This window comes from Glossina fuscipes, unplaced genomic scaffold (genome assembly GCF_014805625.2).
Source record: "Glossina fuscipes isolate IAEA_lab_2018 unplaced genomic scaffold, Yale_Gfus_2 112, whole genome shotgun sequence".
NCBI lineage: Eukaryota > Metazoa > Arthropoda > Insecta > Diptera > Glossinidae > Glossina > Glossina fuscipes.
In genome coordinates this window covers 3564492-3586273 of record NW_023998455.1, presented here as the reverse complement: position 1 = coordinate 3586273, position 21782 = coordinate 3564492, and the positions used below count along the sequence as shown (strand labels likewise).

At 32.8% G+C, this 21782-nt stretch overlaps 6 protein-coding genes across 8 annotated transcripts in view; 3 read left to right on the top strand and 3 right to left on the bottom strand.

Moving 5' to 3' along the window:
- Positions 1–2257, bottom strand: part of LOC119639132 (28S ribosomal protein S9, mitochondrial) — a 32044-nt gene extending 29787 nt beyond the window's left edge. For both annotated transcript variants that reach the window (XM_038036354.1, XM_038036355.1), the window contains exons 1-6: positions 2127–2257; positions 1844–2050; positions 1607–1780; positions 1460–1545; positions 1158–1402; positions 975–1090 (exon numbers count right to left, since the gene is read on the bottom strand). In XM_038036354.1, coding sequence (XP_037892282.1) covers positions 975–1090; positions 1158–1402; positions 1460–1545; positions 1607–1780; positions 1844–2050; positions 2127–2219 — 921 coding nt within the window. In that variant the 5' untranslated portion in view covers positions 2220–2257. The remainder of the gene's footprint in view (positions 1–974; positions 1091–1157; positions 1403–1459; positions 1546–1606; positions 1781–1843; positions 2051–2126) is intronic.
- A 781-nt stretch (positions 2258–3038) lies between these two features.
- On the top strand, positions 3039–3944 carry LOC119639532 (protein cornichon homolog 4). Its single transcript, XM_038036966.1, has 3 exons — positions 3039–3269; positions 3326–3648; positions 3718–3944. The coding sequence occupies exons 1-3, from the start codon at positions 3195–3197 to the stop codon at positions 3788–3790; spliced, it is 471 nt and encodes a 156-aa protein (XP_037892894.1). The 5' UTR covers positions 3039–3194; the 3' UTR covers positions 3791–3944.
- Positions 3945–5121: 1177 nt separating this feature from the next.
- Positions 5122–12188, bottom strand: LOC119639506 (ER membrane protein complex subunit 1). 2 transcript variants are annotated; one of them, XM_038036926.1, is made up of 13 exons: positions 11940–12188; positions 11215–11857; positions 11005–11151; positions 10617–10929; positions 10414–10434; positions 8612–8946; positions 8332–8526; positions 8178–8255; positions 7239–7440; positions 7004–7156; positions 6771–6941; positions 5597–5830; positions 5122–5522 (listed from the first exon to the last, which is right to left on the bottom strand). In XM_038036926.1, the coding sequence occupies exons 1-13, from the start codon at positions 12038–12040 to the stop codon at positions 5362–5364; spliced, it is 2754 nt and encodes a 917-aa protein (XP_037892854.1). In that variant the 5' UTR covers positions 12041–12188; the 3' UTR covers positions 5122–5361. The 2 variants fall into 2 exon arrangements, with proteins under 2 accessions (XP_037892854.1, XP_037892855.1); XM_038036927.1 differs by lacking the exon at positions 10414–10434 and having other exon boundaries at positions 5123–5522; positions 11940–12187.
- A 1157-nt stretch (positions 12189–13345) lies between these two features.
- LOC119639453 (decapping nuclease DXO homolog) lies at positions 13346–14764 on the top strand. Its single transcript, XM_038036836.1, has 3 exons — positions 13346–14156; positions 14217–14448; positions 14509–14764. The coding sequence occupies exons 1-3, from the start codon at positions 13498–13500 to the stop codon at positions 14731–14733; spliced, it is 1116 nt and encodes a 371-aa protein (XP_037892764.1). The 5' UTR covers positions 13346–13497; the 3' UTR covers positions 14734–14764.
- Positions 14765–15556: 792 nt separating this feature from the next.
- Positions 15557–17288, top strand: LOC119639219 (transcription initiation factor TFIID subunit 7). Its single transcript, XM_038036499.1, has 2 exons — positions 15557–16035; positions 16093–17288. Exons 1-2 carry the CDS (start codon positions 15721–15723, stop codon positions 17140–17142), a joined length of 1365 nt encoding a protein of 454 aa, XP_037892427.1. The 5' UTR covers positions 15557–15720; the 3' UTR covers positions 17143–17288.
- A 171-nt stretch (positions 17289–17459) lies between these two features.
- LOC119639190 (amidophosphoribosyltransferase) lies at positions 17460–19541 on the bottom strand. The gene has a single exon (XM_038036459.1). The coding sequence runs from the start codon at positions 19376–19378 to the stop codon at positions 17798–17800; it is 1581 nt and encodes a 526-aa protein (XP_037892387.1). The 5' UTR covers positions 19379–19541; the 3' UTR covers positions 17460–17797.
- Between the last annotated feature and the right edge of the window lie 2241 nt (positions 19542–21782).

Sequence of the window (21782 nt, the reverse complement as noted above, 5' to 3'; positions counted from 1 at the left end):
GTGTATTCGTCAAGCACAGCGTATGTGTAATATAAAATTAGATTTTATTGAAACGACTTGACAAAATAAACATATTGTCATAGTGAAAGCGCATTCTTAATGATAAAATTTTGGAAAGATATCCGACAAAGACGGATGAATGGATCATGACGTATATATTCGTCATACGCAGTTAACTAATTAAATCATCTAATGCCACATTTGGATTAACAGTACGTATATATATATATATATATATATGTATGCCAATAATACACCAATAACATGCTTGACTTTGGTTCGATACTATGAAAGAGCTAACAAGAGAGTAAAGAACATTTTGAGGAATTTTAAGCAGTTCCCGAATATTACGTCTACGAATATTTCAAAACAGAGAAGACAGCGTGCTTTTTCCACCTTGACGTCTCAGATAATTGAGGACCTTTTAAAATCCTGAGATAGGTTTTTTTTGTATTTCTTAAAAACTTTGAGGTTCACTATTGCATTACCAAAAAGATCCCGATGATGATTCCAATCAGTGAGTATAAGGTCTCTTTAACAAAAAAAAAGTTTTTGGGGAAAAGATAACATTATCACATTAATATTACTAGGGATTTTGAATATTAATTTAGAAAAAATACATGTAGCGTTGATAGGAATATTGTAAAGTGGCTAAAAAAAGATAGAGTTTTGTTGGCTTCTAGGCAAGTACATTTTCTAATAATTGGTCGGATTAACTAAAAATGTTATAGGTTTACAAAAACGAAGATTATTTTATTCACAATATGTAAATATTTACTTCATTGTTCCCTATAAAACCTGTTCTGTTGATTAAATTTAGCTTTAGATTTTCCCTTTAGACAGATCCCTTTACACTAATACACTTAATCTTATTCTTGAAAGTATTTAAAGATAGAATCGCATGAAGCTGGCCCAATACTTGAAGGATCTGACATAATCCCATAAAAAAGTAAAGAAAAAATGCCAACGCTTACCTGTTCGCGTGGTTGTATATCTTCAAAGTACGTAATATCCTGACTATTAATTGAAACTTTTCCCGTTCCTGGAACGCGGACCGTAACGTCCCCTCGAGCTGTTTTACGCAGACACTCTACAAAATTGAGAAAATGCATAGTTTATTAAGTCAGTACAAGGAGAGAACATAACTTATTTTTTACCATATGTTGTTATATATTGACGTCCGTCGGCATCAATCTGAGGTTTAGGTATTTCAACTTGTGCGCTTTGAGTCATTAACGGTCTAGTATGTTCATCAATAAATGCTTTGCATTTGTAAGAGAACGGATGCGCTATTAAACGATTCATGACATTAACAAAATTATCATATTCAATATCGGCTAATCTCTCAACCAAACGTAATTCTAATTGGTCTTTTGAAATCCATGCAAAACCGGTCAAATCGCTAAAAAGGAGAAAACACACATATCATAAAATTCTTGAAATGGTCCTGGCAACTCACATCTTTTGATTAGGATCTGCTTTCTGTCCCCGGCGCAGCAAACGTTCTTCTAAATCATATAATTTATTTAGCTCTTCTACAATGTCCTTTAAATACAAGGTGTTTGCTAACCATCATTATTTATTGAAAAAAACAAAAGCATCTTACGTATAACATTTTGAAGAAGTTAGGCTTTTCTGTGTAGAAAAAACTATGAAATGGCCTTCCAGTTTCATCGAATTCCGCTGCTTTTCGTGCGGGAAATACCTCCTCAGGTGGTCTCATCGATGGCCTTGCCTTTTTCTCATATAATCCGGAAGGGAACAAGTACTCAATAGCGTTCTATTATTAAATGAATCAAAATTCAGCTCATATCTTTTCAAAGCGCAAAGCCAATTGACATACGTTAATATCTTCTTGAGTAAATGTCTCCGCATCTTCCCCCATCATATTTGCTAAATGACGTTTCCCAATCTGATATTCCAATTGTTGCGTTTTCATGAACTGATCATGTTCATGAGCTCTTTCCAAATATGCCTTCATTGCTTTGCTAATTTTTTGCGTTTTTACAGCTAAAGGAGCGGCATTTACCTCTGTACTTGCAAATCTATCCTATTGAAAAATAGAGGTTATGCTGATTGTTATATACATCTGTGTATCTTTTCAATTAGTTAAGCAGTTCTATTACCGTTCTAAAGAGAGCACCATTAATCCATTGATTATTTTGGAATACATTTTTGTTAGCTTTTATTAAATTTAATGTTAAAACCCGTAAGCCCATGTTTTTATATTTTTCTTCTTTAATGTTATTTTGTTTCCAAGTCGTTTGCTGAACAGCTGTTTTATTTACCGAAATAAACAACAAATATCGTAATAGCTATTTTATTCGTACATGAAGTTTTCAACACAGCGGTACGGACAAGAGGGAAAATCTTACATTGATGTTTTCATCTATTTCGAATGTAAAAACGTGTAGAGAAAAAAAGCAGCAAGAAGCAATCCGAATAAATGCAACAGAATTACATCTTGATAAATAAAAGTGTTTTTCAAAATTCTGGATTGGCAAGACTTATCAAAATTTCGATGAAACTTTCTTTCTTTCTTCTCTTTGGACATCGTGTTTGATGGTACTAAGGTGGCTAATATATCCAGATTATAGAATGTGATGACTTTTGGCAACATGTGTATAGATTCATTTTAAATTTGCGCGATATGCGCTGTTTTATTAAATTGTTGAAATGCAGCGTAAAAGCATTATATAGCATTCGAACAGCTGTTTTACTTATCGACATCATGGAATGAAGCGAAATAATGAATCAAAGATTTATTTGTTGTTATAAAAATTTATTACCTATTATCTCAATTGTTGTTTTAAAACTTGTTTTTAAATAGATTTTAATTTAAGAAACAAATACATTTTAAATCATTTTAATACTTATTTATTGTTTCTAGGTACGATATTATTTATTTACAAACGATATTGAGCAATATCGTGGAATGAGGGAAGAAAAAAAACAGTATTATTATCCCATAAAAAATTACTGTAATTATTTAATAAGATCTATTGAAAAAGAAGAAAATCAAAAACAAAAAACATTTTAAATAAATAATGTATAAATAAACGTACATCTTATAAAAGGACATTGTTCTTGTTTTCTAAAAAGTTTCCGAAAATTTCAATAGAACAATAAAAAAGAAAACAATAAAATAGAAATAAATCATTTATTTGCAATTTATTTAAAATTTAATTAATAAGATGCTTCCGGAACCTGCAACGTTTGCCATAAGTTTAGCAATTTACGGTGCCATACTATTATTGTTAATTTACTATGTAAAATTATAATTTTCATTTATTTTCTAATTAAAAGTTAAGTAAAAATTTTTTAGGTTTTAAATTTAGCCGATTTAGAATGTGATTATATCAATGCTCAAGAGTGTTGTGCTCGTTTAAATTTCTGGGTTATACCAAAATTCGGTTCTCATTTAATACTTTGTGGGCTATTATTGGTCGACGGGCATTGGTTGCTGCTGCTAATCAATATTCCGATGGTTTTTTGGTTAGGCTATGAACTGCATAAACAACCAAGAGATAGTTTAGGTATTTACGATCCCGTGGATATACATAGTCGAGGTTTATTAAAAGTCCATTTACGGAATACAATGATCTATTTGGGCTATTATTTCATAATGTTCTTCATCGCTTTGTATTAGTGAGTGTCTTAATTTCACTGCGCTATACATTTGATTAAATGGACTTTTCTTTTTAATAACTATTCCAGCATGATGGCCGCTTTACTAAAAGGTGATCCAATAAAACGTCATGAAGGAGATGAAATTGTTACCGATTTTTAAGTTATATCCTCTTTTTTCTTCGTTATAATCTGTAATTGCTATTATAATCAATGTTTATCTTCCGTTCAACAAAGCATCAACGAAGCACATCATCATATTATCATTTACCTAGTCTTCAAGTAAATTATGTATGCCCATTAATAGAATTTATTATTTTTTACGAACATTTTTTTTAAGAAACATTTTTATTTATTAAAAAATTATATAAAGTATTGCTCAAATGAAAAAACAAAGAAATAAATAAATAAAATGCATTTAAGTTAGTCTTCTATAGAAGACATATATATAAATACACACATATATATATTCGTAAGTAATATTTCGATACATTATAAGCGAGAAGAATGGGAATCAGTTGTAATAATTTTGAAAAACGTTTGGATGTGTACAATAATTTATTCATGGGAAGATTCCCTATGAATGTCTCCCAAGTGTGACCAATTTGGAGTTGTAGAATATTTCCTAAACTGCTCGGCTTCAGAACGCCAAGTCAATCTGCTTCTTTATGAAATGCCAATCGAGATCGGCATGAAGCAATCTCTATCTATGATATTATTCGGATGTAACGCTTTTGAGCTTTTAGACAATTGACTTTATTCAATTCTTGCCTGGCTATTTATACACAAATTATTACACTAAATTATGCTAACATCATCAAAATGATAATTGTTTTAAATTGGAGCGCCTGGCATCGTATTGAATTACGAAATGCAATATTCAGCCAGGTGAAGTGTGACAATTTTTATTGTTCTTTTAGCAAAAGAATTAGGCTGAATTTGCATAATTCTGTCGCATTTCAAAGTGGATGCATATAACGGTATGCGATCACACTACACAATGCAATCATAAAAAACAACCACTCCGCGTTTGGCATTATTGTAAGGTAATGGCGTGAATTTCAATCAAAGAACTGAAAAAAACCTAGCAGTTCGCAGTTATATTGGATGTGTGCGTGTTTGTATGGCTTATTGTGCCACATAAACTTTTAATAACGAACAGAGCCTTGTTTTTTTTATTTTATTTTAAACAGTCCTTGGTTTCATTTATTTATATTTTACTATAAATTATATATATATATATATATATATATATATATATATATATGTTATATAATATACATAAGAAACATAAATTATTTTAAATAAATTGCAATGACTGCACAAAAACATTTAAAGCGCAAAACAAAGATAAAACAAAAAAATTAAACCGAAACAAAAAAAAAACTCGATTATCTTACATGACAAACCGTAACATAGAAAAGTATATGGAAAACACCAAATGATATATAAAAGAAAAACCTATAAAAAAAAATAATTTTTTATTTATTAAAGTTAGTTTTTTTTTTTCATTTTTTACTTCTTTGCTTTTAACTAAACCTGCTGAGGATGTTTCGTAAATTTTTGTGTTGTTGCTGCTGTTTGTTGTTGTTGTTATCGTGATGGCGGTATTTTTATTAAAATTTTCCTATAAAGTTTAAAATTGAATTTAATGCTGCTACAACGTCCCACACGTAATTAGTAAGTTTCAGTTGTACAATCGAGCAAATATGCTTGCAGGCAACCGCTTCGAGACTATTTCCAGGCTTGTTTCAAAATCTTGCGGGAGGCGAAATGTTTGGCGATAAATGAGCTGGACACTAACGCAATCAAAACTATCGATATAAGGAAATAATCAAAGTCCTCCTTTAATAAATCAAAAGTTTTAGAGGGTGCAATGCGCGTGACAAACATATCTGCATAAATTTCGAAAGTGGGTAAAAGGAATAAAATTTAAAATAGTTGGAAAATGTTTTACTTTATTACAAACCTAAACCGGCAGCTACCACCAGACAGGTACTTTCCAAACCGCTGGGTGCAGTGTGAATGTAACGTAATCTTGATATGGTTTGATTATAATTGATGATATTATCGGTGAGTATGGGTAATTCAGGAACATAAGGCACAGCTCCTTCTTCCCGACCACTAGTCTTAGAAGCTATAGGACGCCGTGGGTCTAATAAATACCACGGCAATTCCAATATTGAACCCTTAGATGTACCAACTAAAAATATAGCAATAAAAGCATTTCTCTTTCTTGACTTGATCGGCATTCTTCGAATTTGAGTATTTATGATATTTAAACATATATATATGTATAGATTGCATATCGGTTTTCACGTCAGTACCTGGGATATTGAGGAACAACAACAATTTTTTTAGGTCTATTGTTATTATTGCGAGTACAAGCTTGTGAAATTTTCCCAGAACTTAGTGAATTAAGTGCTGCAGTTGAGAAAAATTCTAAAATCAGATTTCAGACAAAGCGAACCAAAGTTTCTACTAAATCGCCACTAAACGGTTCTTTATGACATGACCAGCCAAACTGGCAACAGACAGGGATCACAAGAGTCCTATTGGATTCATTCTTCCTTGAAAAATCGCCAAACGCCTCTTCATAAATTTAACAGATGAACGCACCGATGATTGCACAGCACCAAGCACATTACGCAAATATATCACAAATTGTTAGTTAGTTCGACAGCGAACGAACTTATAATTCGATTTTGAACTAAAACATTTAGAGAGGAAAACGGGGCTTCTCATTGAATGCTGCCTAGGAAGATAAATTTGACATTAATGCTTGACTTTTCTTGAAAGCAGAGCTTTGTGGATCCTACGAGAAATTTAAGCCCTCTAGGCGACTTGAAATGATATATCCCCTTCTCACTCATACTATTAAAGCTTTTAGATGGACAAAATGCTTTAAAAAGACAGAGAGGGTTACACCGATATCGCTACATACGCTGATTAAACATATATATGATTTATGATTTTTCTTTTTTATATCCTACACCAGTCATAGTCCAAGGCTACAGATGCAGGCAACGCTTGTAGAGATATCTTTTATTTTACTGATTTAAGTTCGTCGGTCCGTCGGTCCGTCTTGTTTTGTTCCATTCAACCTTCTTTTTTTTTATACCGTGCATAGTCAATACACTTACTTAATACGTCTTTATTTGTTATGCCTCGTTCAGTTATAGTTTCTCTTAAGGTTTCCACCATGGCAGGCATAATGTAACTTTGGCGTTCTACCAATGGCAACGGAGGAGCATTTAATGAACTCCACACAGTACTATTGGCTTGAGTTTTGCCCTCGTACAATTCGATTGTAGCTAAAAGTGAAGATATAATACGATAATTGTAATCGCTCTATATTTTATAACGGAATACTTACTAATTTCTACACGTCGTACTTTATCATTATAATAAGCATAAGCGAGCCAATTTTCGGAGTGCACGGCATGCAAAGGAGGCCTCACTTTACGATGCATCATCGTAAATACTATCGAACCAGAAACAACATCAATTAAATAGACATACATAAGAACTGGAAATATATAAAAATACAATTTAGAAAAAACAAAAAACAAAAGAAGAAGATACAGAGATTTTTAAAAGTAACAAATTACATTTATGTACATCATCTTTGGCGAGAGTAAAAACAGCGACGAGATTTGGATTTATGTATTTGTACAACACGGAACGATCAGGCATAACGCGACCCTGCGAATGAACACGCTCAAGAGGATTTTTCGACGCTAATGAGATGATTTTATGATCGCCATTATGACCACTTAAGTCAACATTCCACAAAGGCAAAATTGTCAGCTCCTGAAGTGAAAAGAAACAAAGAAAGAAAATCCAAAATAAACTTCGAAAAGAAGTGATATAAAGACGGGAAACAATTCTTTTTTTATCCAGCGCTCAACTCAAGTCTAACATCATCAGTCTTTATATATATATATATATATATATATATATCTACTTTTTGGTCAGCCTTTTTTCTCTCGCGTTTTTCTTAATCTAGAATATTATATGATAAGCAAAGGCAGAAAAGGGAAAAATAAACATTTTTTCTTTTTTTTGTGATTCGTGTAAAAAAGAATTTTTATTCTTATTGGCGAATCGGGTAAAAAGAGACCATGTAAAAACAATGTGAATGTGCAGCGTAAAATACCTTTGCATTGTATAAATTGGACTTAAATTGACCTGCCATTATTACATATAGAAAGTTTGCTGATTTATTCACACTTGTACTTTTACTATAGAAGAATATTGCTTTTCGAAGCATAATTTAGCTCCCTTTGTTTATTAATGCCGTGCTTTTTGATCCAAAAAGAAAGACCTAATTATTAAAATATTTTTTTGATTTCGTTAAATTAAAGTATACATGTCTATTAGACTCGGATTCTGGCAAGAGATTCTTTCCCTTTCTCTCTTTGATTTCTACCAGTGATATGGCAAATCTAATTTACTACGCCTGGGAAAATAAATAAACTGCAGTATTAGAATCTAAATACGATCAAATTCTGCGAAGCATGTATAAAAGAAAAATAATATATTTTTACCTTATTTTCGTATTGTACAAAGAAACCATTTAAGGTGGCTTGGTCTTTCTGAGCAGTAAACATATAGATACCATTTGCCTGCGTGGTAATAAAACAATAGAAAAAGGATCTTAAATGGAAAAAGGCCTTTTTTTTATAACGTTTTCCTACTCACTTTTTTTGTGGCGTACTCTGGATAAACATGTAACCGATCTTCAGCGTCGATTATTAAAAGACCTTTAACAAAATCATTATCCGTTTCAGTTAACAGAGTTAATTGTTTTATTTTATATGTTAATTTTAGCAAACCACCTTCGGACGTTTGCCCCGTAATGGGATTAAAACGTAACAAAACACCATTTTCTGTTAACTTTAACGAAAAAAAAAAACAAAAACAAAAACAAAACAAAAATTCACTTGTTTGGATCAATTTTAATAATACTATCAATATTTACCTTATCTTTGGCTACCACTGTACATAAAGCCGACAATGGGAAATGTTTGCTAGTTCTTTGTACCAGTAAGCGCATCTCTTGATCATTTGCAAAATTTTCGACATTATTAAGAAAATATTGCCAATGATGTTTACCGCTTATGTTATCGATACCGAATATTTTGCCGCTTCTTGTTAATACTACTAACATTTTATGCAAACCGAAGGCGTCACGTACTAGACCGGCACGTTGAGTATCGGACGGTTTCGGACCCAAGCCGATTACGTGCAGAAGTAGACTTTTCACATGCATTATCTGTGAGGTTATGCGATGCAAGAAAGCACTCATTATATCAGCTTTAGGTTAATGATAAGGAATAAAGAGAATTAAAAAGAAATTTTTTAAATAAAAAATAATTTTATTAATTTGCAGGCTTTTTATCATAATGCAAATTTATTTACAAATCTAATAAGATCTTTCAAGTCAATATAAGTTCAATTTTGTAACGTATAATACGTATCTATACAAATAGCAAGGCATGGAAAGCTAATAAACGATGAGACGGAGAACAAATTGCAGACATCGAATAAAAACCGATCAATAACTATGTCAATAACCATCACTTTAGATACCAAATAAGTAGACTGTATATAGAATCAAAAGCGGATAAAGGATAATTCGGTGGACATTGACCATCAAATTGCTACGATCACAATTTATCAAAGATGAATTGATATTGACAATTTAGTTTATGAAATTCATAGAATTACGAAGACATTTTGCAAGCATTTCACATCTACGTTATGCGTTGAAAAAGAGATTAATCAATTTTTCGAAATTTGCAAGCGTGGTCGCAACCATTTCAATCCTAGCTGTGTGTATTTATTTGTTGTCCATACATGTATTTACAAAAAATGGTTAAAAGGCAAGGCATGCGCCTGTAGGCGAGGCCTTCTGAAGTTAAAATATTAAGGGAAATAATAAAATAAAGGCAATAATAAAATAATAAATAAATGTAATAAATAAAAGAAAAGGTATTTATTTACATTGTGTAGCTAGAGAAATTGAAATAAAGCGTCAAAGGCCTCTTTTCTGCTCGTTGGGAAAGGCGCACAAGAGAAATCATGTCTCTTTAGGAACGGCCAAGCACCTTCTCGAGGGGTTTGTTAATTTTCGATAGATGACATACCGATAAAATATGGCCGGCAGAGAAGAAAACATTACAAGACATACATTCGACAGGGAGAACACGTTCGTAAGGTATTATTTATTCTAAGGTGGGCGAAGGGAACACATTCAGCTCGGCTGAAGAGGTGACTACAGTCTGGCCTATCGGTATTTTCTTAATTTATTCAACCATGAAAGTCGACTGAAATTCTCATATACGATTTCCAATCGTAATGTATTTTACAATTGTACGTTTAATTGAGAACGATTCTCACCCCTATTGTTGTTCCTAGCTTTTCATTTCACATTGATGTATATATAGGAGCGCACAAAGCACTAGTAAGACAGATTACAATCTTAAATTTTATAAACGATCGCAATATAGTATTATGCAGAGTAGTAGTAGCAAATAGGAACGTTACGTCAGCGTTTACATGCATGAAAGTGACGCGAACAAGCTTCACCGTTACGCTAATATATAATTTTCAAAAAAATATTTTTTATAAATATTCAGTTCTAGCGCAATATATTTTACATGTCTTAGTTAAGTAACCAAGTAGTGATTTTATATATAACGTGAGTATATAAACACATTTATATATGTATGTTTTATATAGGCGTACAAAAAATTGATACATAACAATCACTTTACTTACAATCCAAACCGAAAGGAACGTCTTTATCAGTTTTTAGATATAATTTGAAATATTAGTGTTTGCGTGAAATTTTAATAAAACAGGTATAAAAATTATTAGTGAATTATTATTAATTTTTCTTTGTTTTTCAAAATCCACCCATTATTATACGATATTAATTAATAAGTAAATTTTTAATTAAAAAATAACTCTCAGATACTTACCAGCTTTTCCCTTCATTTCATTCTCTAAAACGCCCTCATTATCGGTTAAGGGCAAATCAACAAATTCAGCTGAGACAACATTGGCTAAAGCTTCCGATCGAATCCAAAGAATTTTAGATTGTCGCACCGCTACTATGGAATCATCAGTTGTATCGAATATGAATAAACAATTTCCGTCATTCGAGTTGCGGCTCGATTTACAATCAAATGCTTTTAAATTTGGGATGCCCAAATGTTCAGGATAGCTTAATGTGCTGGAAAATTGTGCTAAAGGTTCGCATGATTCTAAATAATAACTTTGTATATGGAGAATCTTAAATAATAAAAATTAAATAATTAGATTAATTTCGCAAGTTTTTAATTTGAAATCTTATTCACAATTGATTACCTTGTCTTTCACATCGGCAGTGATTATAATTTTTTCCTTTTTATAGTTACCCACTATATAACTTTGGCTTAGCAAAGATTTGCACACTGGAATATCATTTTTAATAGCTACAAGCTTTTTATCCACTATAAGCACTCCTGATGCGCCCTTATATATAAGTCAGAATTTTGTTTAAATCAGTATAAAGCAATAAAACGTGGGATTACTCACCTCTAAATTTTTTAAAGGATATGCTGGCACATTTTCTAAATCTTCGTACATGATTTTTGGTTGATCCGCCGTCAAATCCAATGTAATTAACTGTTGTTTTTCCAAGCATGTATAATAAATACCACTTAACGTACATTTCTCCTTATCTATCCATGATGCCGCTATTTTTGCCGTGTTGCCTAAGGGTTGGCCTGACGAAGCAAAATATTGTGTAACTTCAAGATGACTTTGCCAAATCGGTAATATATGATAGAGCATTGATTTGCTATAAAACCAAAAGCTATCGATAGCTCTTCCACTTTGTAGCGGCATTAAAGACCATTCCCACTCACTTAGCCCCATATTGCTATTCCAGCCTCTAATTAAAGCTGGATTATGACCTTGCACAGTTAACATATCGAAACCATGACTGGAACTAATTCTAGCAGCTGCTGTATTATCACTTGCAGTTGAAGTTGATGAAATTTGCATTAATTTGATATCTCCACGAATACCACTTTCAAATACTTGTCGCCACATCAATTCTCCGGTTTCTGGACATAATGATGCTAAAACATTTTCACGTGTGCTCAATAAAAGACGTGGCTGAAAACCATTCATATCTAAATCTGCCCTTTCAACACCACCTACATGCAGAGAGCGCCTATGAAATACATATAAAACTTAATTTCATAAGAATTTTGATCTTTTAAAAGTATTTAAAAGAAATTCTAGCAAAAACTTACCAATCGAATTTTTTTATTTGATCCTCATATAGGCATCGTACACAATCAAAAGTGAATAAAACCGCCAACAATCTTAAACAGCTTCTCCACTTAAAATGCATTTTATTTGATTATATTGCTACGACGATTTTTCTAACTTAAATGCCTACAATTTACTTTATTAAGTTTAACTTTTTAATAAAGATTATTGATAATTTATTAATAAATTAAAATCCCCAGTGCAAAAATAATAGGGCCTGAGATCAATGTTGCCAAGTGTGCTTATTTCTCACATTTGACATTTGCAGTCATTTCATTTTTTTATTATTGTAATTAGAGATTCGGGTATAACAAATCTCGTAGTAAAATTTTACAAGTATGAAAAATTATTAGGAGAGAGAATGTTTTACCATTACAATTTCCTCTGACGCGTGCTTGATGTGAAATCACCTTCTTACAATGTCCGCCTACTTTGGTTTAGTGAAGAAAAAGTAAGGGTCTAAAATCAAATGAGATTTGAAACGCAGAATTTAGATTTTTAATGAAATCAACATGAGCTGGGTATATAGCTTGGATTGTTTGTCGCGCTTCCATTCGAAAAGTTACACCAAGAAATTCTATACCAAAAAACTGAAAACCTACACAAAAAAACTAAAAACTTACGCCAAAAAAACCTACAATAAAATAAGAAGATTGAAAAGGCATCATGGATTTTCCATTTGATAACAGCGAACTTTGAGACTTTAATTTTTGAATTTTTTTCTCTAGCTGATTTAATTATAATAATAATAATAATAATCCCTACAATTATACTTAAAAATTATATTGAAAGCATTAAACGAATGAGAAAATTTAAGTTAATTCTCACCTTTGAAATCACCTCGCGATTCTTTACTCAGTAATGCCAATATTTTTAGCATCTGCAGCTTACACAACATTGCAATGAAATAAGTTAATCTACGTTCTCCTCCCAAAAAAATATACCCAAAGTGTAAATAAAAAATCGACTTCTTTCTGGTAGCATCATTATTCTTTTTTTCGCTTGTCTCTCTTTTCAGCGTTTATTTAATCTTTTTATTACTATTATAACATTTTCCTTATATTTTCTATCTGTATATATATTTTTATATATATATGTACATATGTAAGATTTCTTTCCCTGCTTTATAGTTGCTGGAACACGGCAATTGTTCGCTAATTTGCTTCTCTAGTTATAAATTATAATTTGGAGAGCAAAGAAAGTAAAAAATTGCACTATTAAGCACATGGAACATGCATGATAACGCAAATACAGTAAATAAACCGCCCGAGTTCTTGTGTCTTCGCTATCACTAAAATGAAAAGTTTTCCAGCTGTGCGGCCGAATCAAATCGAAACATATGATTCGTGCTTGTTCTTGTTAGCAGAAATTAGTTTATTTGTTTTTTCTTTGTACAGCACTTTCCAATGAGTGTGAGCTAATAGGTTCGCTACTTTGTAAATTTTTTTAAATAATAAATACTAGACTTCATCTCCTTCAAAAGATTTGTAATTTATAGGAACTTGCCAGCTCATTGTTATAATTCAAAATAATTGCAAAATGCACCGTAACGATAGCGGTATTTGTGTTATGCAGCCACCCTCAACTATACCAAGCTTTCCACATTTTAAAAAACCTTCGCCCGTAGGTTTTTACAGTATTGACACTAATCTAGACTTTCAGCCGAATGATCGGGAGCTGCGTTATCTGAGACTACCAGCCGCGTACCAGTTCCCTTTGAATTTAAATGAAGGTCTCAATCTTGCGATCAAAAAAGACATTGGAATCGGCGACATTGATAATATTTTAAAATTTCTTAATGATCATTATAAAAGAATTTTTTTGACTAGAAATCCACCAGAATTCGTAGCTTTCCGTGGACTCTTGCGTCGCATTATGTGCACGCCCTACGATACAAAGCAAGATTGGTGCGTACGTGTGACTCGTTTCAATGGGACATTTTATTTATCGGAACGTGAAACTGACCAAACGAAGTTTGAAAGGCTTTACGCGACAGAACAGCAAAGAACATTCTGCGCGTACGGTTTTAAATTTGAACAATATTGCCTGTCAAAGTGCCCCTCCAAAAATCCTGATGTGAGCGAACCAGTTGATGAACGTGCCGAGTTCGCCTGTGTTTTTCAAACCCGCTTAGAGAGTCTAAATCTGCTGTATAGCGCGGAAATGGATGGTATCATGAGTCATGACACTGTACCTCTGTAAAAAGATCTGTATTCCAAGCGAGCTGTATGTTTTCTAAGGTGTTCTTCTCTTTTTAGCGATTATAAGGAACCTAATTTGGGGCCATTGAAATTCGTGGAAATCAAAGTGCGGGAAGGTAATGTCACTGATAGAAAATTGTATTCATTCCTTCGCTACAAAATACGCAACTGGTGGTGCCAGTCTTTTTTAGTTGGGATCGAAGATATCTATGTAGGCCTTCGTAACGATAGAGGTTTCGTGCAAAATATTGAATGCATGAAAACTAGCTCATTGCCTACGCTAAACAATGTAAGCAATAAAAACGCTATTCCATAATCCATGTTAACATCACAACATAAATTTTTCTAGCAAAATTTTTGGGACCCATCGGTTTGCTTCAATTTTTTGAAGCAATTTCTTCTCACTTTGAAAAGTATTATGGGTCACGTGGATAGCCCGTTTACAATGTACGAATTTTGCTTCAATTCTACAACTGGACGTATCTCGTACGAGTGCTTCACAAACAAAGAACGCTCTTTTCTACCTGATTGGTATATGCGTCGGGTAAATGAGTCAGTACGAACCCAGCAATAAGATCCAACTAAATTAATAATAATTTGAATTAAAATCGACCATCAATTTTACTTTTCACACACTAAGAAACTTTCTTTTCTTTCGAATTTTTGGCAACTTGTTACAGGTTATTCGAAGCAACACACAACGGCGTTCATATATCAAGGAATCATAGTATGACTTCTTCCTCTTTGAGATAATCAAAGCAAGGTTCTACCACATTATCCTGAATTAAATATGCGTTTTGGTCCAATAAGCTTTATAAGCAGTATGTGTATTGCAAAACTTTACTCCAATTGGAAATATAATCTTGTTTGCGTTGTTTTAAGTCATTTGTGGTAACTGCTTGGTGGCGCATCATCGCATCACTTTCATCAAAAAGGTCGCGTTATATTTACGTCATCACCAGGTGTCCGCATTAAAATCGCCTTAAAAGCTGCCGTATGTGCTTCATAATTCTACATTCATGTTTGTTCGAAAACAGGAGATAGGAGGGAGGTGCGTTCTTGGATCTCCTGTTTCGATGGCATTGCTCCGGGGTGCGAAATTGCAATAATTTTGAGGAGTTTAAAAAGGGAGTGAGTGCGCGGTATCGCTCACGCAAGTTGCGTTGTCTATTTCAAAGCTTCATTCATAATGTAATTCCACTCCAGAGCGTTTCCATTTCAATCTCTTTATCAAGAATTTTTATTTTTTTACGTATATGACTTGATTGATTTTTTTTTTACCCGACTGACTTTCTAGCGATGGCAAAGTTGTCGATTTTATCGATAAACTTCTTTAATTTTGATCAATCGCTATGAAACGATAAACTTCTTTAAGTTTGATCTCCACTATCACATCTAAAAATTGTCTACCTTTTACAAAATATTGTTTTCGATTTAAATTAAAGCAGATAATACAAAAGCGGAGAGAAAAATCTACGACTTGCCGATTGAATACCAATAATTTCTCGAGCGGTCGATAAACGCTATAACAATCTAATAAAAAAAAAAGGAAAAACAAGAAATGATTGAGAAAAAAAGTGATAAAGCGAAACAAGAACCAAAGCAGCCGCGTGATGATGGTGTAGAATTAGAAAATCAGTTTATATTAAGACTGCCCGAGGAGGCAGCCAAGGTGCTGAGGGAGACCTTACAATCACCAAATTCTAATTTAAAAGATCGCCTTAACATACAACTAGACAACGATTTGAGGTACGGGGAAGTACGTTTTGATCACTGGTTACTACACGCAAAAGTTGTAGATTTACCCACGATCATAGAATGTTTGAAAACGATAGACAACAAAACATTTTACAAATCTGCTGATATATGCCAAATGGTGAGTGGATTACGAATCGTTGGTTGAGTAGATTTTATTAATTTCATATCCTCTTAGATGATTTGTAAAGAAGAGCCTCACGATTTGGATAATAATGAATCGCCAAATAAGGGTAAAAAGAAAGATCCGAATAAGGTAGATAAAAAGTTCTTATGGGCACACGGGATTACTCCGCCTTGTAAAAACGTGCGCAAGCGTCGTTTCCGCAAGACGTTAAAAAAGAAAAATGTAGAGGCTCCAGAAATCGAAAAAGAAGTTAAACGCTTGCTGCGCATTGATAATGATGCCGTTAAAGTGGAGTTTGAAATTATTAACGAAGATTTGGATAAACGCTCGCCAGGGGACCACGGTAAAGATCGTAATGAAGCCGATGAAGAATTCCCAGACGATGCTCCCAACGAAAGGGGGAAAGCTAAGAGCGTTTCATCTTTCCAAAAAGACATTAATGTCGAATCTGAGGGCGATGATGAAGAAGCCGCTAACAATAGGCCGCCCAACGGCGGAGTGGGTGAACATGATATTTTTGGTGAAGAAGTTTCATCATCTGACGATGAGGCAGACGCAACGCGTCGTAATGATTCTCATATGCGCGATTTAGATGATACATCACGCCTATCGGCTGAAGATTCGCGTATGTCGGGATTTTCTTTAATCGGACGAGGAACACTTGGCGGCATTGGAGGCAATAATGTTAATTTGAGTGTAGGAGGAGTTAGTCTTAATAACTCTAAAGAAGATCTGAATGATTACGGAAAAGTCTTATCTGGTAGTCCTAAGCAAGGAGATAATGATGACTCCAAATATTGCGGATCTACTTCAAATCTGGGAGGGCCACCTGGTTTCTTTGAGGAACGAAAACGTCCGGATTCCGAAGAAGATTCGTCTATCGACGCACCACAAATGCGTGCTGAACAGATACGAGCAAAAATCAGTGAACTGAGACGTCATCTTAACGAAATTAGGGCCCAACATTCCCAAAAAGCTCAAGAAATTTCTTCTATACAAAATCCGACACTAAGGCAACGCATGCAAGAGACTCTCGACAATTTAGCCAGTCAAATGATTGAGAAGGAACTAGAGATTAAAGATTATGAAAACATGCTTTAAGAAGCAATCTATAATAAAGTGAAGAATTTAACCAATTGATATGGACTCTCGCTAAAGACCCCTACAAGTTCTTACCTTTATACCTATACTTTAATTAAGCAAATAAAAGAATATATCTCTATGCCAGCAAATCGGGGTAAAATAAATCAATGATATGTATTTTTGCTTGGAAACACCTGGAATATGATTGAATTTTTTTTATTTTTTGTATGCTTTTAATGTAGAAAAAAAAAAAACTCAAACTTGCTTTCAGTAAAGCTTTTAATTTATTTCCAAATATAATTATAAATAAAATAAAAAAAAAAAAAAAAATAGACAATATTAACTTAAGTACATGTTCTCTTTTTTTTTTTTGTAAGCATTGCGTAAATTGCATGCAATGGGCGTTATGTGCGCATTGCTTGTTAAATGCTGTAGAAAAAGATAGAATTGCTTGGAAAATAAAAGTTAATTCGATATATAAAATATGATGGATTACCAAAAATGGGGACAAATCATGAAAGTTGAAAGCATTTTCAAGTTGAATTCTTAAAAAATTATGTGGGTTAATAAAAAAAAAAACAGAAGTAAAATTGATAGTTTTTGTGAGGTATTTCGTGTTAACTTTAAGGTAAAAAATTTGCGTATTTGATCTAATGAGATTTTAGTTAAACTTCTACCAGCTTAATTGAGTGGGATATTCACCCGTTAAGCAAGCAGTGCAATAGCCTTTTTTGGAGGCATCCATAGGCTGACGGTTGTGTTTAACCGCTTTAATAAGGCCTTCGACGCTTAAATATTCTAGACTATCGGCTCCCACCTGTTTAGCCAATTCTTCGGGATTCAATTTATTGGCAATGAGCTCCTCATGAGTGGGTATATTAATACCCATGTTACAGGGATAACATAATGGCGGGCTTGCCACACGTACATGCACTTCTGAAGCGCCAGCATCTCTCAATAGTTTTATGATGGGACCAATCGTATTGCCTCTTACTATTGAATCGTCAATTAGCACCAATCGTTTACCAACCAAATTCTCCGACAAGGCACCAAATTTTTTTGCGACCCCTAATTGTCTCAATCTTGTTGATGGTTGTATGAAAGTGCGACCGACGTAACGATTTTTGCAAAGCACTTCTACAAATTCCAAACCTGATTCCTTAGCGTAGCCGTGAGCAGCTGCTGTACCGGACTCTGGTACTGAGCTGACAATATCCGCTTTGCAAGGTGCCTCACGTGCTAATTGACGACCGCTTTGCATTCGCATCGAATAAACCATTTGACGTTCAAATATGGAATCACCGCGGGCAAAATACACATACTCAAATATACAAAAAGCCATAGATTTTGGCCCTTTGAGAACATCTACTGTACGATGACCGTGCCGAGTTAATTCAATTATCTCACCGGGTTCCACTTCGCGAACATAGCGGGCGCCTATCGATAGAAAGCCGCATGATTCACTAGATACTACCCAGCCTTCGGCCTTAGCTTCTTCCACTTTAAGATTGCCAACATTAAGGGGTACAATTTTACCCAAGCACAATGGTCGATTGCCGTACACGTCACGTACTGCGTAGATTTTGTCTTTTATCATAATAACCAAAGAATACGATAAAGGAGCCAATTTCATAAAGCGCCGAATACGTGCCGGCCAATCAGGCCCATTCAATTCGGGCACTTCTTCTCTTCCATCTTCCTTTTCCGGCGGACGGCATAAGGATTGAGCAATCAATTCACTGTCAGTGTCCGTAACTAATCCTACGCCACGTCCCAACACTTCTTTACGCAACGAATCACTATTCACCAATTCTCCATTATGAGCCACGCCCATAGGTCCATGAGCGGTCTTGTATATCAATGGTTGGCAATTTACTACCTCCGAAGCGCCCGATGTCGAGTAACGAGTATGTCCGATACCCAAATTTCCTTTAAGATTCTTAATATTCGCATCGGTAAATAAACTGCTAATCATACCCATGCCCTTGTGAACGTTAAAATTCGGAGAACAATTGCCTTCGCTTGTAGCTATGCCAGCACTCTCCTGTCCTCGGTGCTGTAATGCTACAAGGCCTAAACATATAACATGTGCAATATCGATTTGCGTAGGCCAATCCCCGCACGCAATTGCTGCAAATACACCGCACTCATGTGTTAAACCGGTTCTTTCCTCCCTCTCAGCCCTCTCAGTACTCACAGCACTTACAGACCTCGTTACTGATTGTTGCTTATTATCATTGTCGTTTTTCCCCATAACTCTTAATAATTCATTATTATTATTATGATTATGATTATTTCATTTATAATAAAAAAACTCAAATGACGAAAGTTTTTTCCACGTGCTCCAAATATCAGTGTATGAGATATACTCTCCTTTAACTGTTTATTTTTCCTGTTTTTATTTTATACACGCACCGACAGCGGCTCAACGGTTAATACCACTAATATTTCCATTTTTAAGTTAAAAACTGGATCGTGATGATCGATAATTCTGTATCTAAAAATTCGCTATCGATAGCTGACATGACGATAAAGAATTCGCATTTTACAAAATGCATATGTGAGAGCAGAGCAAAAAATTTAAAAAGTAATGTCATTGAAGCAGTTTTAAAAAATTAAAATTTATTCAAAATATAATATTATTAATTAATGTGAAAAGGATAATAATATATATTTATTTGAAAATCAAATTTTAACAGATTCCGATTCCGATCGGAAGGAACAATACTTATTATAATAATGCTATCTATGTGAGAGCTCAAGAATAAAATTTCATCTAAAAGAATATAATGTATTTGCTGTTGATTTTTTTCCCTTATGACGATCGACTTTTTTCTTCTTTATGAAAAGAAAATAATAAACGCCTATCTGTGGAGACTTTTCTAAAGTATTCAAGTTAAAAAGGCGTACGCTTTAATTCTCAATTTTCACAGTAGGATACGATGTTTTTTTTTTTATTATTAATAATGCTGTTCTTTTATTATTAAATTTTAATAAATTTTTATTAAAGCATTTTAATATATAGAATTTCTTATTTCAATAAAAAGTCATCTCCTAATTAACAAAAGAGAAAAAGAGAAAAATAAAAAAAATAAATAAAGTAAATCATATATTAAATAATTTTTATACTTTCTGTCCCTTCACTATTTTCTTTGTTCTCTTTCCAATTTTGGCATACATTCATAATTTCCATTATTATATACATGTACCTTTGTAAATTGTCATAAAATTTAATATACATGAACGTGTTCTGTTTTTTTGTCATTTTCTGATAATATAATATTTTTTGTGAACTCTTTCATTTAGTATTTTCTTTATTATATGGATTTAGTTGTAAGCTTGCTTCCCTTTAATATTTACTAATTTTTTTCTTCATAATAAACGGAAAAGCGTTTTTTTTTTTTTTTGGTTTTAAAACAAAAATCGTTTATGTATAAATGTTTTTTATTTTAATATAAAATTTTGTTTTTAAATGGATAAATAATACACCTTTTGATCTATGCAAACCTTCCTGAAAGATTTGAAAAAAAAAAAATTATATCATGAGAATTTTATGATATATATCATCAGTTTGTGAAAGAAAATTTCATTGAATCAACCTTTTCGTATGATTGCGAGTCGATTTTAATCCTAAGATCCTGGATTTATAAGAAATTTAAATTGTGCCGTAATAATTTCAAAAAGAAAGAAATAAAAAATTATATTCCGTTTGAATGAATTTTTTTATTACTATTGCGCAGAACCAAAAAAGATCTTCCATAACAAATGCTGTGTTATATATGCATAAGAATCAAAAAAAATTATATCATGAGAGTTTTATGATGTATATCATCAATTCAGGAAAGAAAATTTCATTAAATTAACCTTTTCGCATGATTGCGAATCAATCTTAATCGTAAAATCGTTTATTGAGCTCTTCATGTGTTCAGCAAATAAAAAAATTTATAAGAAATTTCAAACTTCAATGATTTTAAATTTTATTCGGTGAAGATGTACTATATTAAAAATTTCATAAGTAAACCAAAAAAAAAAAGATTTAAAAAAGGATATTCGGCTTTATTGTTACTACGCAGAATTATGCAAGATCTTTCGTAACTTTTTCTCTGCAATATATTATATATATAATATTTGTGTAGAAATTGCTAACACTATTTATATATGACTTTTGATTTGAATTTGAATCTAATCAAGAATTTAAAATCGTTTTTGCTCTTCTGGATGTATTATCGCGTACATAAAGGTGATTTTAAAAGACAGACAGACAGACAGACAGATAGACGGTATGCATACGCATTTTAAGCGTCTCTCAAGCATATTTGCATGCTTTTCAAGATTTTATAAATACAATATATCCTTTGTGTTCTCGATGATAATAGGGAAATTCATTTGGTAGATTTCCGCCTGGCACCAGCTACATGATAATTATGAGAAGAGGAGGTGGAATAAGTGAAACGCTTTTATTAAAGATAAGAAGGATTAACAGTTGCCTTTTTTTTTTGTATATTTGAATAATGTAAATAGAAAATAAAATAAATTTTGTGATTGATTTTTCTCCTAAATATAAATATATAAATATATTTAACATTTTCTTTTCTTTTTTTTTTTATACGTACATAATTATAGTCCTATAATTTTGTAAAACAAAAAAAAAAAAAAAA